The sequence below is a fragment of the Macrobrachium nipponense genome, chromosome 46 (assembly GCF_015104395.2).
Source record: "Macrobrachium nipponense isolate FS-2020 chromosome 46, ASM1510439v2, whole genome shotgun sequence".
Lineage (NCBI taxonomy): Eukaryota > Metazoa > Arthropoda > Malacostraca > Decapoda > Palaemonidae > Macrobrachium > Macrobrachium nipponense.
Window position 1 is genome coordinate 21,557,931 of NC_061106.1, and position 13,620 is coordinate 21,571,550.

The following is a 13,620-nucleotide window of genomic DNA, read 5'->3' on the forward strand; positions in this document are numbered from 1 at the left end:
TAGCACGAGTTAGCTACCGGGTTTTCCATCAAGAATAATGAAGAATAAGTAAAAAATGGTAAATTCACATCTTGTCAGAACACCTAAGATGGACGTAGAATATCAGATCTATTTGAAATGATTGAAGACTATTACACACCATCTGATCTTATTCGACTTTCTATCGCAGCCAACAGTAAAGAATTTGATTCGGGTACAGTGTTTGAATTCGGTCTCCGAGAAATAAAAATGAATCGTTTCAGTGACTTAGTTTCCATAAGTGAGGATTTCGATGACCTCCAAATACAAAGGCAAATACTCAGGATTCAGGTAATCCTTGTAGAGATTCAGTGGCAGTTACCTTATAAATTGCCTGTTACAATTACCTCCATTATTGTTATAAGGATGAAGTAAGGTTACTGGATATTTCATATCCAAATTTAGCATAGTTTTTCTACTGAAGAAAAGAATGGACGTTATTCCCCAAAACAAACAAATAAAAATAGCCTGTAACTAACATATTCCTACTGGGACGGTATCATAAGGAAGAGTATCCAGTAATCTGATATTCCTGAAAGTGGAACAATGGGTTTTAATCATTCTCCAAAAGGGAATAATGTTAGAGATATTGATAGTAAGTATAATCTGTACGATAACTGGACGAACAAGGACCCTTTATGCAGCTTAAAAAATAGTATAGTTATTTTCGTCCACTGTCGTTACCTGGAACTTTTACCCATATACTCTCTTCAACTATTATTAGTTTTCCTAGAAAGATTTAAAATTCATATTCACACATGTTTGCCTTTTTTCTTCTTACTGCCCCTCCTCAGCAGTTGCGATGCAAGGTTTATGCACAAAATCAATCAATCAATCAATCTCATTAGTATCTCTCATTTGCCTAAAACAAAGACTTGATTTGAAAAAAACTGCAAAGGTAAAAATGAAAAATCAAACAAAACACACAATGTCTGTTATTCTCCAAGAATACTGATTGAATTATTTTTTTTATTGTACTACATCATGATTTACTTATCTTTATAGAGCTACAAGTTTTTTTGAAGTATATAATTCATAGATCACATTATCAGGCACAAAATAGACCTGAACATTTCACATGCTTCACACAACATGACTTATTTCCCACAATAATACCAAGAAACCCTTTCATTTGAAAAGGTATATCACCAGACACACATATACGTTCAGATGAAAGTAAACGGGGGATTAATGATACACATACGTGCATATACGTACACATAATCCGATTTGCGTATATATAACATGCATGACATTTTCTTTACTCCGTAGAAATATTGACCGAGAGTTCATATATTTTGAAGATTTGTTTTCCAAGAGCGAAGAAGACCTCATTCAGAACACTGATTAAGAGCGCATTCGATTTTATTAAACATCGTCATTTATATTTTATTTCGTGACTCCGAATGTCTACGTATATTTGAGCGTCAGTATGCACTGACATTACTCAGCTCATGCATACAACATAGAGTGTGTATGTGTATGCACATAATATATAGTATTCACAAGTTCCGTCGTCAGATACTAATATCTCTAGACATAAATAATTTATAATTAACCGCCCTATTTTATAGTCCCGTCAAATTGACGTGTTGTCCCCATACCCTTATGGAGTCAACACCCATATTCCGATTAAATCCTATTTCATTTCATGATAAAGTGGCATTAGTGATATGTGTTATCAATGATAATCAAAATGATATCAAAATAAATCCTCTCGTTTCTCCGAGCGGAATTAGTCATATTCCCTAATTATTTTCTTTTATTTTATTCTATTTATTCTATTTACTTATTGATTTATCTATTTTTGTAGTTGTTTAGACCCCTGGACCCCGATTTCTGGAAAATGGAAACGGACAACGAGAAGACGTGTGTCAGTCACGACATATATCAACATACAACACGCATCTACAGGGAGGAGTCTATCACTGGAATGGCTCTTATTTTTTTATTATTATTATTATCTTTTTTTAACAATTGGTCTGTCTGCTCCGTTCAAGTGCCTCCGTGATTGGTTGGCGTCCAATGCCTGCAGTCAAATTACCTAATTTGGCAAAGGTCGCTATGCAAATCCTTAGGCATTTTGTCGCGGACACCAACCATCTATCTCCTCTGGAACATCTGAATTCACCGCAAAGATTCAGTCACTTCCATTGAACGCGAGGGTTCCTACCTGGAAGGAAGTTGATCTAGGTACCAAAAGGAGTCTCTTAGGCTTACTCCATTCCCCAAAGTCAAATGGTAAAAATTTTGGTCAAAGGTTCGCTAAAATTTCTTTATTGCATTGCATTTCTAGTGATTATTTATTTCAACTAACATCGTTGATTTTGCATGGAATCTCTCTCAAAGTTGAAGGCAGAAATATAACTAGTGCTAGCATGAATCCAAGACCTAGAGACCATTCTAAGATGGTCAAAATTGGTTACTTTCACCAGTTTTTTATCACTTACTTCTTCCTTTTATAAATTCTTTTTGTAAAACTATTTATTACGCTTACTTTATGTCTCACAATAACAAACACTACCTCTCCTCTTTACAACACCACTGAATGCACCACTAAGTGCTTTAGATACAATGAAACATTCACAGCTTCTGCTCTTGAGTATAGCTACAAATTTGTACAAAGAACAAATAGATGCGACAAGAAGACTCGGGCATCATCCATCAACCAATCCAGAAGCCTTTGGATACACAGCTATTCTTCATCGGCGGGTGAACAACCGGAGAGCAATTTAGGCCTGAGGTTTTCAGCGAGACTCGAGGAACTGCCTGACGCAGGGGTCGTGGGTGCAAGTGCCGTCGTCGTCATACCGATCGGCGTTGCTGAGGAGGTTGAACGTCCCTCCGGCAGCGCTCAAGCAATCCAGGTTCCCGGAACACGCAGCCTCCAGCGATGAGGACAAGATGGCGTCGCATTCGTGGCCAGACACGCTGAGGCTGGAACCCTGATGGAGATGGAAAGTGGGTAAAGGTTACTGATTGTATACATGTCTCTGCACTGCGATTGATTTTTTTTTTTTATTCAGTTTCGAGCAACCAAAAATCTCACAGTTCACAAGTCCTGCTGCCGGGTATGAAATTATAAAATAATAATTTGAATAATATTAAAAGACAAATTGTGACAGAAAAATCATAGCGATCATAAGGTTAATAATCCGTTAATAGAATCATGATTTTCAATTTACACCACAAATTGATTTAATGCACCCATTAATCAATGAAGATCCGGCAAGGTCCTTTAGGAAATAATTAAAATATAAAACACCCTGTGAATAGATATATTCATCGGAAATGTTCTGGGGCATCCAATTACAATATGCAATTAGTCGAAATGAATGCAAATGACAAAGCAATAGGCTTTCGATCCTAGAGCTAGACTGAATGTATTATCAACGACAAGGATCATCGAGAGAGCCAGTGCCTTTGTACATTTAAGTACACCCTTAATTAAAGAAAGTTGGTTTTTTTTATAATAAATCATATTGTTATTTGTAAGAATTCATTATGAACATCAGAGCGGTAAGAATTCAGTTGCAGGACTGATAACGTTGACCTTCAAATAGAAGGTATTATTATTATCTTTTTAGGACTGATTCTGAAGACTGATACTTACACACATGTAGCAGACCTCGTGGCGGAGGCAAGGCCCAAGGAAGGCTTGGTCCTGATCTCCTACGATTTTGGTGACGTCCTCGCAGTTCATGTAGACACGATCAAGCACTGGGCAATCTAGGAAAGAGGCGAAGGAGAAAGATTAGGATGCCCAAAGCGACTTTCTAGGAATTACAATTATGTCTTTGGTGTTTTTGTAGAGGGCAAGTTAATGTGGGTATTCGCCTCTGCTCTCTAGTCTAAAATCGTTCCTTCAGAAAAAAAAAATTAATTAATAAAAATTACTGTACGCAATAAATTTTTAACTGTAAACTGAATATTCTTCTCATTGTTGAGAAAAATTTTTTTCCTTATGTCTTTTATAAGGACAGATTACAGAAAAAAAAACTCGTTTTAACGAGCCATAAAATACAACATTACAATTGCAGCATCAGCAAAGAACACGAGTAGCAATTATATTCATTCTTGGTTAACACAACTGAAGCGAGTAGCCTTTCCATTACTGTTCCAGTTTGAAATAAAATTCTAGCCTCAAAATAATGTTGGAGTGGTATGAATGGGTATTTCGCAACAAAGGGAATAGTTATTAGAGTTAATCTGATATCGCATCAAAGAGATGCGCGACGACTGAACTGAATTTGAAAAGAGAAATTTATTGTGTGATTGATTTGTCCTTAAAGAGAAATGACAAATAAATAGCAATTTGCAAGGACTCTAAAGATGACAAGCTCTCTTTCAACGCCAACACAGCAGTACAGGATACGAGTCAGATCAATCCAGTAAATTGATGTGTACATATAAAGGAAGATTCCAAAACTAGTGACATAAAACTAAACGCATAGAGTTCAGTAATGTATGCATATAACTAGCTCTCAAATCAAAAATGAAAATATATTATACTCATTATGCTGTCATTCTGTGAACATTTTACACGATGATTCCTACGAATGTATAATATCTCTAGTTGCGCAAATCATGTCTGTAAGCAAATCTGATGTAATGTGTACAATGCTTTCTCATTTAAGTATGAACCCGCCTCTAGTCACAGCAGAAGTTCACTTGTGATAAAGAAGGGAAATCGGTATTAATTTATTGAACAATTCTAGCATAATTCTGACCTTCCAGATTGTTTTTTAAATGCAGCAGTAAAGGACAAGCAGCTCAAAGTTCAATCCTGAGGATTTCCACAGACCTTCAGGGCGAGATAGATAGAAGAACCCCTCTTGGAAAAAAGATGGTCTTCTTTTATTGTTTGCACGGTTAATGTAGACAGAGATTGGATAGCCTGTCATCTAACGGTTTACATTTTGCAGATGTTTTGCAGAAAATATAGATGATTTTAAATTTTTATGTAGTAAGTTATTGTTTTTCCAAGTTTTCCGTATTTTTTTTAGTTAACTGCACCTATATTTTTTCTACTTGGGTTCATGACAATAGGTGTCGTATTACAGAAAATAAACAACGTACAAAAAAAAAACTAAATAAACAAATATGAAACTGGGGATATCTCAGCTGCCTTCGTTCCGGGCTCCCGCCACCCCCCCCCCCCAAAAAAAAAAAAAAAAAAAAAAACGCCCACCCCCGTTCGATTTCGGTGACTCCCCAGGGGATATGAAGGACCCTCGACGAATAATTCTCGCCACCAATGTCTGTCCTGCGCCAGTTCCCTCAGGTCATTCTACTTCCTCCCGCATTGTTCTCAGCCGAAGTCTAAATTCTACCCCTCCGGAGGCTGCCTCTCCCCAGCAGTCCACCGCAGTACTTCTTGCTCCAGTTTTTTTTCTTGTCTGTGCATGTGACCAGTTTACTTCCATCTGAACAGTCACCTACGGGGTAACAGATTCTGGTCCATTTGTGTCTCGTAGCCCTTCTTGGGTAACTCTGTGCTGCCACTTAATTCTTTTCCGTCTCAAGCATTTACACTTTTATTTAAAGTTTGCATTGGCTCAGTTTCCTTATGGAAACGTGTCCGCAAAGATTTTGCACTCTGAATATTCCATATTCCTTTTTGAAGTATTTTCAGCATCTTTTTTTTTTTCCAGAGAATTACATTTTTTTTTTTCAGGCTGTGTTTTTTTTTTTTTTTTTTTTTTTTTTTTTTTTTTTTTTTTAAGTGACAGGATCCCTTGTAAGTTTTTCAGTGCGTTGTAAGTCTTCCGTTACGTTGTCAAGGTTATGGTAGTTTTCAATGCATTCAACAATCGCCAAAGAAACTTAATATTTGTGGACAACTTGCGTTATAAATCAATATAAAAGCAATTTTATTTCCAAGAAGTCAACGATTTTTTAATTCCCTCATACAATTTTTCTATTTTACACCCATGAACATTTTTTTTCTATTTCTCGTTCACTTTTATGTTGTTTGCCTTTTTACAGTTTTTTTTTTATATTCCAAATTACTATTGTTTCTTTTGTTTTCCATCGAGTAGTTTACTTTTATTTTTCCCTAGCTGTAGTTTTTTCCTATATATATTAATATATATATATATATATATATATATATATTATGATTGTGTGTACGCACGCGTTTGAATAAATCTGAGTAAACATTATAATTAATCTATATTGCTGTAAGCCAAAAGCACAGTCAAACGTGAGTTGCTTCTTACCTTCCCTGGTGTTCCCCAGGAAGATAGCGGGAAGAGCGTCCTGTTCTCTTCTCATCCTGCTGATCCTTCTGGCGTTGAGAGCGGATTTCTTGTTCTTCTTCAGATCGTCGACAGTGGATCGCTTTCTCGACACTGCGGACAGCGCTGTGATTCCAACGGGTGAAGGACTCCTGGTGCTGGTGGCGCTACTTGCCATACGTTTCCTTGCTACTCCGCTGAGGCCACTTGGCTGCAAAGATAAACAGGTTTGATTTGCGATGGATTCCGACAACTGGTCAGGAAGCATATTCCCCAACTGTAACCGAGTACTAGGACCTTCCCTGAAAAGAGCTGGACGCTATATCTTAAAAACTAACCATAGAATCTGCTTGAAAATGGTCTAAACATTATGTTTCCCACACCCAAATTACCGCACGGTGAATTTTAACCTAACCTAACCATGGCAAATATATATATATATATATATATATATATATATATATATATATATATATATATATATATATATAATGCTGGTGCAATACTATGGTAGATTCACCTCGACGGTGCATTTGATGTCTAGGCCAGTCTCTCACAACGCTCCTAATTGACTGCTGATAAGCCACTCACAGGGCTGGAAACTCTCGAGAGAGAGAGAGAGTTCACATGGGTAGGATCTCAGTTCCACCTCTCCGGAGGGATACGTCTTTCTAAAGTATCCCTCGGGAGAAGTGGAACATACACCCTGCCTATGTGAACTCTCGAGAGAGACTGAGAGTTTCCAGCCCTGCCACTGGCTTATCAACAGCCAATCAGGGGTGTCGTAAGGGACTGGCCTAGACATTAAATGCACGGTTGATGTGAATCTACTATAGTACTACTTGGCTTCATATCTTCATGCGCAGCTTATTTATCAGCTTAGATAGTTTGATAGATTGGTATTATTACTATGATTATTATTATTTCAGTAGATGAAACCTATTCCCATGGAACAAGCACACTGAAGGGGTAATTGACTAGAAATTCAAGCTTCAAAAGAATGTTGGTTTCAAACTCCCACCGCAGCCCCCACACTGCAGTAGTAGCTGATCATGATACAGAACCAGTGATTTTCCATCGCCCTGGGGGAGACGCGAACCCGCAACATCTGAGTGACGTCACGATACAAACCACTATACCAGCGGACCAGGGATATTTCATAAATCAGGAATCTGCGCTTAACCAGAGAAACTGGATTAGAGATAAATGGATTTCAGTGATTTATCACCCATTGGTTTACAAATATGTTAGCTCTGAGTCACTATAAAAAAAAAGGAGTAAAATCACGGTCACCGTTGTGTTAAATTTAGCCATTGTCCTCCTGACATTTACTTCAAACAACAAATTCAGTTTCCATCGATGCCTCTTTGTTAGCGACCTCTCATGCTATCGCAGATTTGCCTGATTTAGTCTACTGAATAAAAATTGACGCTATACTGATTTTCCATTCATCTCTCTCTCTCTCTCTCTCTCTCTCTCTCTCTCTCTCTCTCTCTCTCGCTCTCTCTCCTCTCTCTCTTCTCTCTCTCTTTCCCCCCTTTTTTTTTGTTCCCCTTCTCATCTCTTCCTCCTCTCTGTCTTTCATCTCACTCTTTCCTCTCTCTCTCGTCTCTCTCTCTCTCTCGTTTTTTTATTGAGCAATTTCATGTGTGTTTGTGTGCGAACGCTTGCTTGGTCTTTCTCACACACACAAGCAAGCGCACGCAGACACACACACACACACACACTCGCACGAAATTGCTCAATAGAAAAAGAAGAAAAAAAGAGATGAATGGAAAATCAGAATAGTGTCAATTTATATATATATATATACTATATATATTATATATATATATTTATATATATTAATAGATTTGATATATATAATATATATATATATATATATATATAGAATAATAATAATATTTATATATATAATATATATATAATATATAATATATATATATATCTATATATATATATATATAATATATATATATATAGTATATATATATATATATATATATATATTTATATATATACACACACACACACACACACACATATATATATATATATATATATATATATATATATATATATATATATATATATATATATATATATATATAGTGTGTGTGTATGTATGTATATTTATAAGAATGACTGCATCTAGATTATAAACATCTGTGTTTGCTGAACGCAAATGTGCATCACACTACTTTGCAATGAATGTTCCCTCTTACCGGCTCAGTTTCTTTGTTCTGGAGTTCTTCAAGGCGAGCAAGAGCCTCCCTCATTCTTTCTAGGGCATCTAGACGCACCACAATGTTAGATAAGAGCTCATCGTTGTTGCCGTTTCCTAACTCTTCCTGGGCCTCAGCTGCCACTTCCTCTTCGGCTTCTATAGGGAAGAAAAATGGAAGAAAAAAATCTATTTATTACATATGTTATTTGGTAGAAATCTCCAGTTTCAAAGACCAATTTGGGTTCTCAAAGTATCTGCGACCCGTGAGTTTCCCAGCTACTAAGTAGATAGAAGCATTTTCTAAGTCAGTTTTAAATAAGAAATCAACTATATAGTCGGCAAAGGAAGACATAACGTCATGTTTTTCAGTTTAGAACGTCATCGAAATAATGAACACTTAAACAAGCAAGAGCGTTCCAGTGGCGAGAGCATATTGCTGGAATGATAGGGAGTTCCCTGAGGTGTTCAATGGGAGGAGAATCATTAAAGTTAATCTCTGTTTCAATATCATTAACGAGGGTAAAAAAAAAGATACTGCGCTATTATTAATATCATTATTTTGTCATACGGCTATTCATCCATTCATAATGACCAGGTTCATTATTATAATCATCATTATTTTACATTATTTTCATCCTGAACGCTTGATGAGAGAGATACATCGAGGAGTTCGTTCGACTCTTCTTCTTGATTCCCTGTACATAATTATTTCGGTTACGTAGGCAATATTTCTCTTATTCTCTGCCTTATACATACATACATACATATATATATTCATATATATAGTATATATATATATATATATATTTTTATATATATATATATATATATATATATATATATATATATATATATATATGTGTGTGTGTGTGTGTGTGTCTGTGTGTGTGTGTGTGTGCACATTATATATATATATATATATATATATATATATATATATATATATATATATATATATATATATAGGCAAAGGGATCATCTGACAATTGCAAATGATCAGTACTTGTTGACGTTGATTATTTAACAGTAAACCTGTCATTCTCTTGATCGTTGGGTCGTTAGAAGCGATCTGCGGACATTCATTCCGAATGAAACGTTGAATTCCCTTTACAACCATTTTTACTAACGCATTAATGATACGGAATTAGAATAATGACCATTGCAATCTCTTTTATGCCCAATTGCTTAATCCGTTCGCTGTTCCATTTACAAATCGCTACATTTATTTTTTTCATGCTCGGGGATACGACCTATAGTTTCGTTTACCTAAATTATTTCATATTCGCAAACCTTCTCTCTAAGTCCAAGCAGAATATTCTTTAACTAACTAGTCCTGAGATAGATTAACTTTCACGTATATCTTAATTAAGTAACATTCTTCTATATAGTAGTCCGTTTACCTGGTCGACAAATCCATCATTCGTAAATTGAAAGTCATCCAACATATTTGTCAAAAATATTTTTGACACTTCAAATGTCTTCATCATCACCATTTGGCCTCATAGATTCCCCATTCAAATCTCTGACACTTCAAAAGTGTTTATCATTGCACTATATACTAGCAAATTTCCCATCTAGAGGTCACCCTTTTTCAAAAAGTAAAATAAGCATGTCGCCTCAAAAAGTCATCTATTTCTTCAAATATGTAAGGTTAGCAATGTCACTACACAGCATTTCTCTCTCTGTGATTCATTGTCTTATATGGGCTTCTAATCTTACGTTACTTAACATCTATTTTAATTTTCTTTGCCCCTTCTCACACCATTTCAGTCAGCCAGCGCGAGAGGTCGGTGTGCCCGGCGTGAGATATCCTCCCGTTTCCTTTCGCCGAATTTTAATGAAATCCTGTTCCTTTCTCGTGCGACTAATGAGACGTGTAGCTTTTTTATTATTATTATTTATATATATATATATATATAATATATATATATATATATATATATATATATATATATATATATATGTATATACATATATATATACATATATATATAATATTTATATATATATATATATATATATATATAGATATATATATATATATACATGTTTAAATAAAGATATATGTCACGAAGGAAAATAAACGACGGAGTATCCGCGAGACCTTTCGACGTTAAACGTCCTTTACTAAGCAGAAACTGACATACATGAGGAAAAAGACAATACAAGAAGATTCGTATAACTGACAGATAGGGATTATAAAGAGATTAGTACCTAAAATCTGACACACCTGGAAGATGAGTAACCTTCCCAAACAAGCATAAATAATGGGTGCAATTAAAAGTTTAAGACAATTATCTCAGATACAAGGACAAGACAATTAAAGGATTATAGGTGACAGCTATTCAGAACTTTGGTAAACAAAACTATGTTCACAGTACATATTCACAATACATGTCAGACATACATTACAACGAAGATAACTCTAAGGCAACTAATTTTTATTTAAGTCTGTAATTATATCTTTGAGGTAATTCTTAAACATTTTACAAATACAAGGGTCTAAATGAAAAAGGCGACGACTAACATTGAAATTACAATGAAAAGTAAGTTGTATTAAAGCAGATTCTAAAAGATTTCGTGATAAGACATCTCTTGACCTTACAATTACTGAACTACCAACCCAATTTATTCGGTGGTTGTTTTCACTTAAATGAATGAATATTGCATTAGATGTTTGCCCAGTTTTTACAGAATATTTATGCTGGCTTAGCCTTACTTCTAGGCCCTTGCTAGACTGTCCGAGATAAAATGAGGGACAGACTTAAATAAAAATTAGTTGCCTTAGAGTTATCTTCGTTGTAATGTATGTCTGACATGTATTGTGAATATGTATTGTGAACATGGTTTTGTTTACCAAAGTTCTGAATAGCTGTCACCTATAATCCTTTAATTGTCTTGTCCTTGTATCTGAGATAATTGTCTTAAACTTTTAATTGCACCCATTGTTTATGCTTGTTTGGGAAGGTTACTCATCTTCCAGGTGTGTAGGATTATAGGTACTAATCTCTTTATAATCCCTATCTGTCAGTTATACGAATCTTCTTGTATTGTCTTTTTCCTCATGTATGTCAGTTTCTGCTTAGTAAAGGACGTTTAAGGTCGAAAGGTCTCGCGGGTACTCCGTCGTTTATTTTCCTTCGTGGCATATATCTTTATTTATGGATTTATCATGTTCCTAACTTTCGTGATTCAGTTATACATATATATGTTTATATTATATATATATATATATATATATATATATATATATATATTATATTATATATATATATATATGTATGTATATAATATATAAATGTATCGTCAGTGTTTTGTTCCTGTCGCCATACGTGTCTTTGTTTTTATTCTATTGTCCCTCGTCGTTTCTCCTCCGCGTATACTTCGCACGTTTTGCCTTTCACTGAATTCATTTATCTGACAATATAAAGTCGTTTTATACACATAAATGTAAAAGATGGGTTTTGCTTCACTAATTTTCTAGGCTAAGATTTAGGCAAAAACATGGAGTGTATACACACATATATATATATATATAATATATATATATATATATATAGATATATATATATATATATAAGCGAATAAACCACAGGAAAAATGGATAGTCAGAAATCCAACCGCTTTCGTCTTTACCCACCCGACATTGTCATTGGCTCCTTGAAAATGTCTGAGTAAAGACGAAAGCGCTTGGATTTCTGACTATCATTTTCCTGTAGTATTCGCTTATTCAATGAAGTCACGTGCATCTACTGTGATTTTTTAAGCATCATATATATATATATATATATATATATATATATATATATATATATATATATATATATATATATATATATATATATACTATATATATATATAAGTATATATATACATATATATATATATGTATATATATTCGTACAGAATAAAGACTAACCTCTCAGTTTTGATTGCATGTACTCCAACATGGCGGGGTTTTCCAAAAATTCGTTAAGCCCAGACGATCTCTTGTCAGCTTCGAACTGGGCGTAGGCCATTCTCTTCTTCTTCTGTCCAACGGATCGGGCGATGCTCTTGAAATATTCTCGGGTCAAGAAGTCGTTCAGGTCCTTGTTACTGCTCCGCTTCTCCACCGGCTGATATTCCGATTCCAAAGCTTTCCTCTCCCAGGCGAAGTAGTCGTTGAAAGCTCGTTTCCTGCGGTCGCCGGTGAGCTTCTCGGTCTTCTGCCGGTGAGCTGAGACTTTTGACTCCGTCCTCTCTCCCTGGGTCGTTGTGGTGTTGGTCTTATGCGCGCCCTTGGCGCTGGCGGAAGTTGTGTCCCTTTTCCTTCTGATCATAGGGTCTCTGAAGCTCAGGTCTTGTCCACTGTGGTATTGGCCTGCCCCGGGGCTCAGAACGCTCTTCAGGAAGAGCAGTTGCTCTAGCTTTTCGGCCTCTGTTGGGGTCATGATGCGCTCGTCGAACATGGCCTTCTTCCTCTTGATGGAGTCGATGGCGTCGTAGAACTGCTCGGCGGGGCTCACGATCATTTTGGGAGGGCTCTTCCGCCCGACGCTGTGGAACTGGTTGAGGCCCTCGGTATCGTAGGGACTGTCGTCTCGTTTGCCCATCTCGTACATGCGGCCGATGGTGTGGAGGTCGTAAGGAGAGTTGGCCAGGTTGTAGACGGAGTCCTTCTTCTTAAGGGGCATGATGAAGGGCGATGGTATGACCTTCTTCTCGAGGACGTAGTCGTCGGGGAAGTACCCTTCGTCGTTCTCGAGGAACACCTTCTTCTTGCGGTCCTGCTGGAGGCTCCTCTCTCGGAAGAGCGAGGGGCCCCTCAGCTGGTCTTCGTAGTCGAAGTATTCGTTTTCGGCAGCCTCTGGGAGGATGACGTCGTCTTCGTAGTCGTAGGAGGGCTGTGGCTTGTACGACCGCTTGCGGTACAAAGGATAGCGGTACCTGCGGAGAGAAAATCTATAATTTGACACTTTATGTGAAATCCGAAGGCGCGAAAACGACCCATCACAATATTATGCGACAGGCGATGATTGCTTTCACTTTTCATTCATTAGTATTGAGATTATTTACTGTTCAAATCAACAGAATTGCACTGTTAGGAATCAAGAATTGCAATCTGTGAAACCGGTGATGCTTTTCACATAATGA

At 36.2% G+C, this 13,620-nt stretch overlaps 1 protein-coding gene across 4 annotated transcripts in view; it reads right to left on the reverse strand.

The window, feature by feature from the left end:
- Window positions 1–935: 935 nt before the first annotated feature.
- LOC135214799 (uncharacterized) overlaps window positions 936–13,620 on the reverse strand; it is a 235,403-nt gene continuing 222,718 nt past the window's right edge. For 3 of the 4 annotated variants that reach the window (XM_064249161.1, XM_064249164.1, XM_064249162.1), the window contains 5 exons: window positions 12,404–13,413; window positions 8,483–8,640; window positions 6,240–6,468; window positions 3,632–3,747; window positions 936–2,963 (listed from right to left, as the gene is read on the reverse strand). In XM_064249161.1, the coding sequence (XP_064105231.1) occupies window positions 2,766–2,963; window positions 3,632–3,747; window positions 6,240–6,468; window positions 8,483–8,640; window positions 12,404–13,413 (1,711 nt within the window). In that variant the 3' untranslated portion in view covers window positions 936–2,765. Of the gene's footprint in view, window positions 2,964–3,631; window positions 3,748–6,239; window positions 6,469–8,482; window positions 8,641–12,403; window positions 13,429–13,620 lie in introns of all 4 variants that reach the window. The other variant, XM_064249163.1, reaches the window with a different exon arrangement.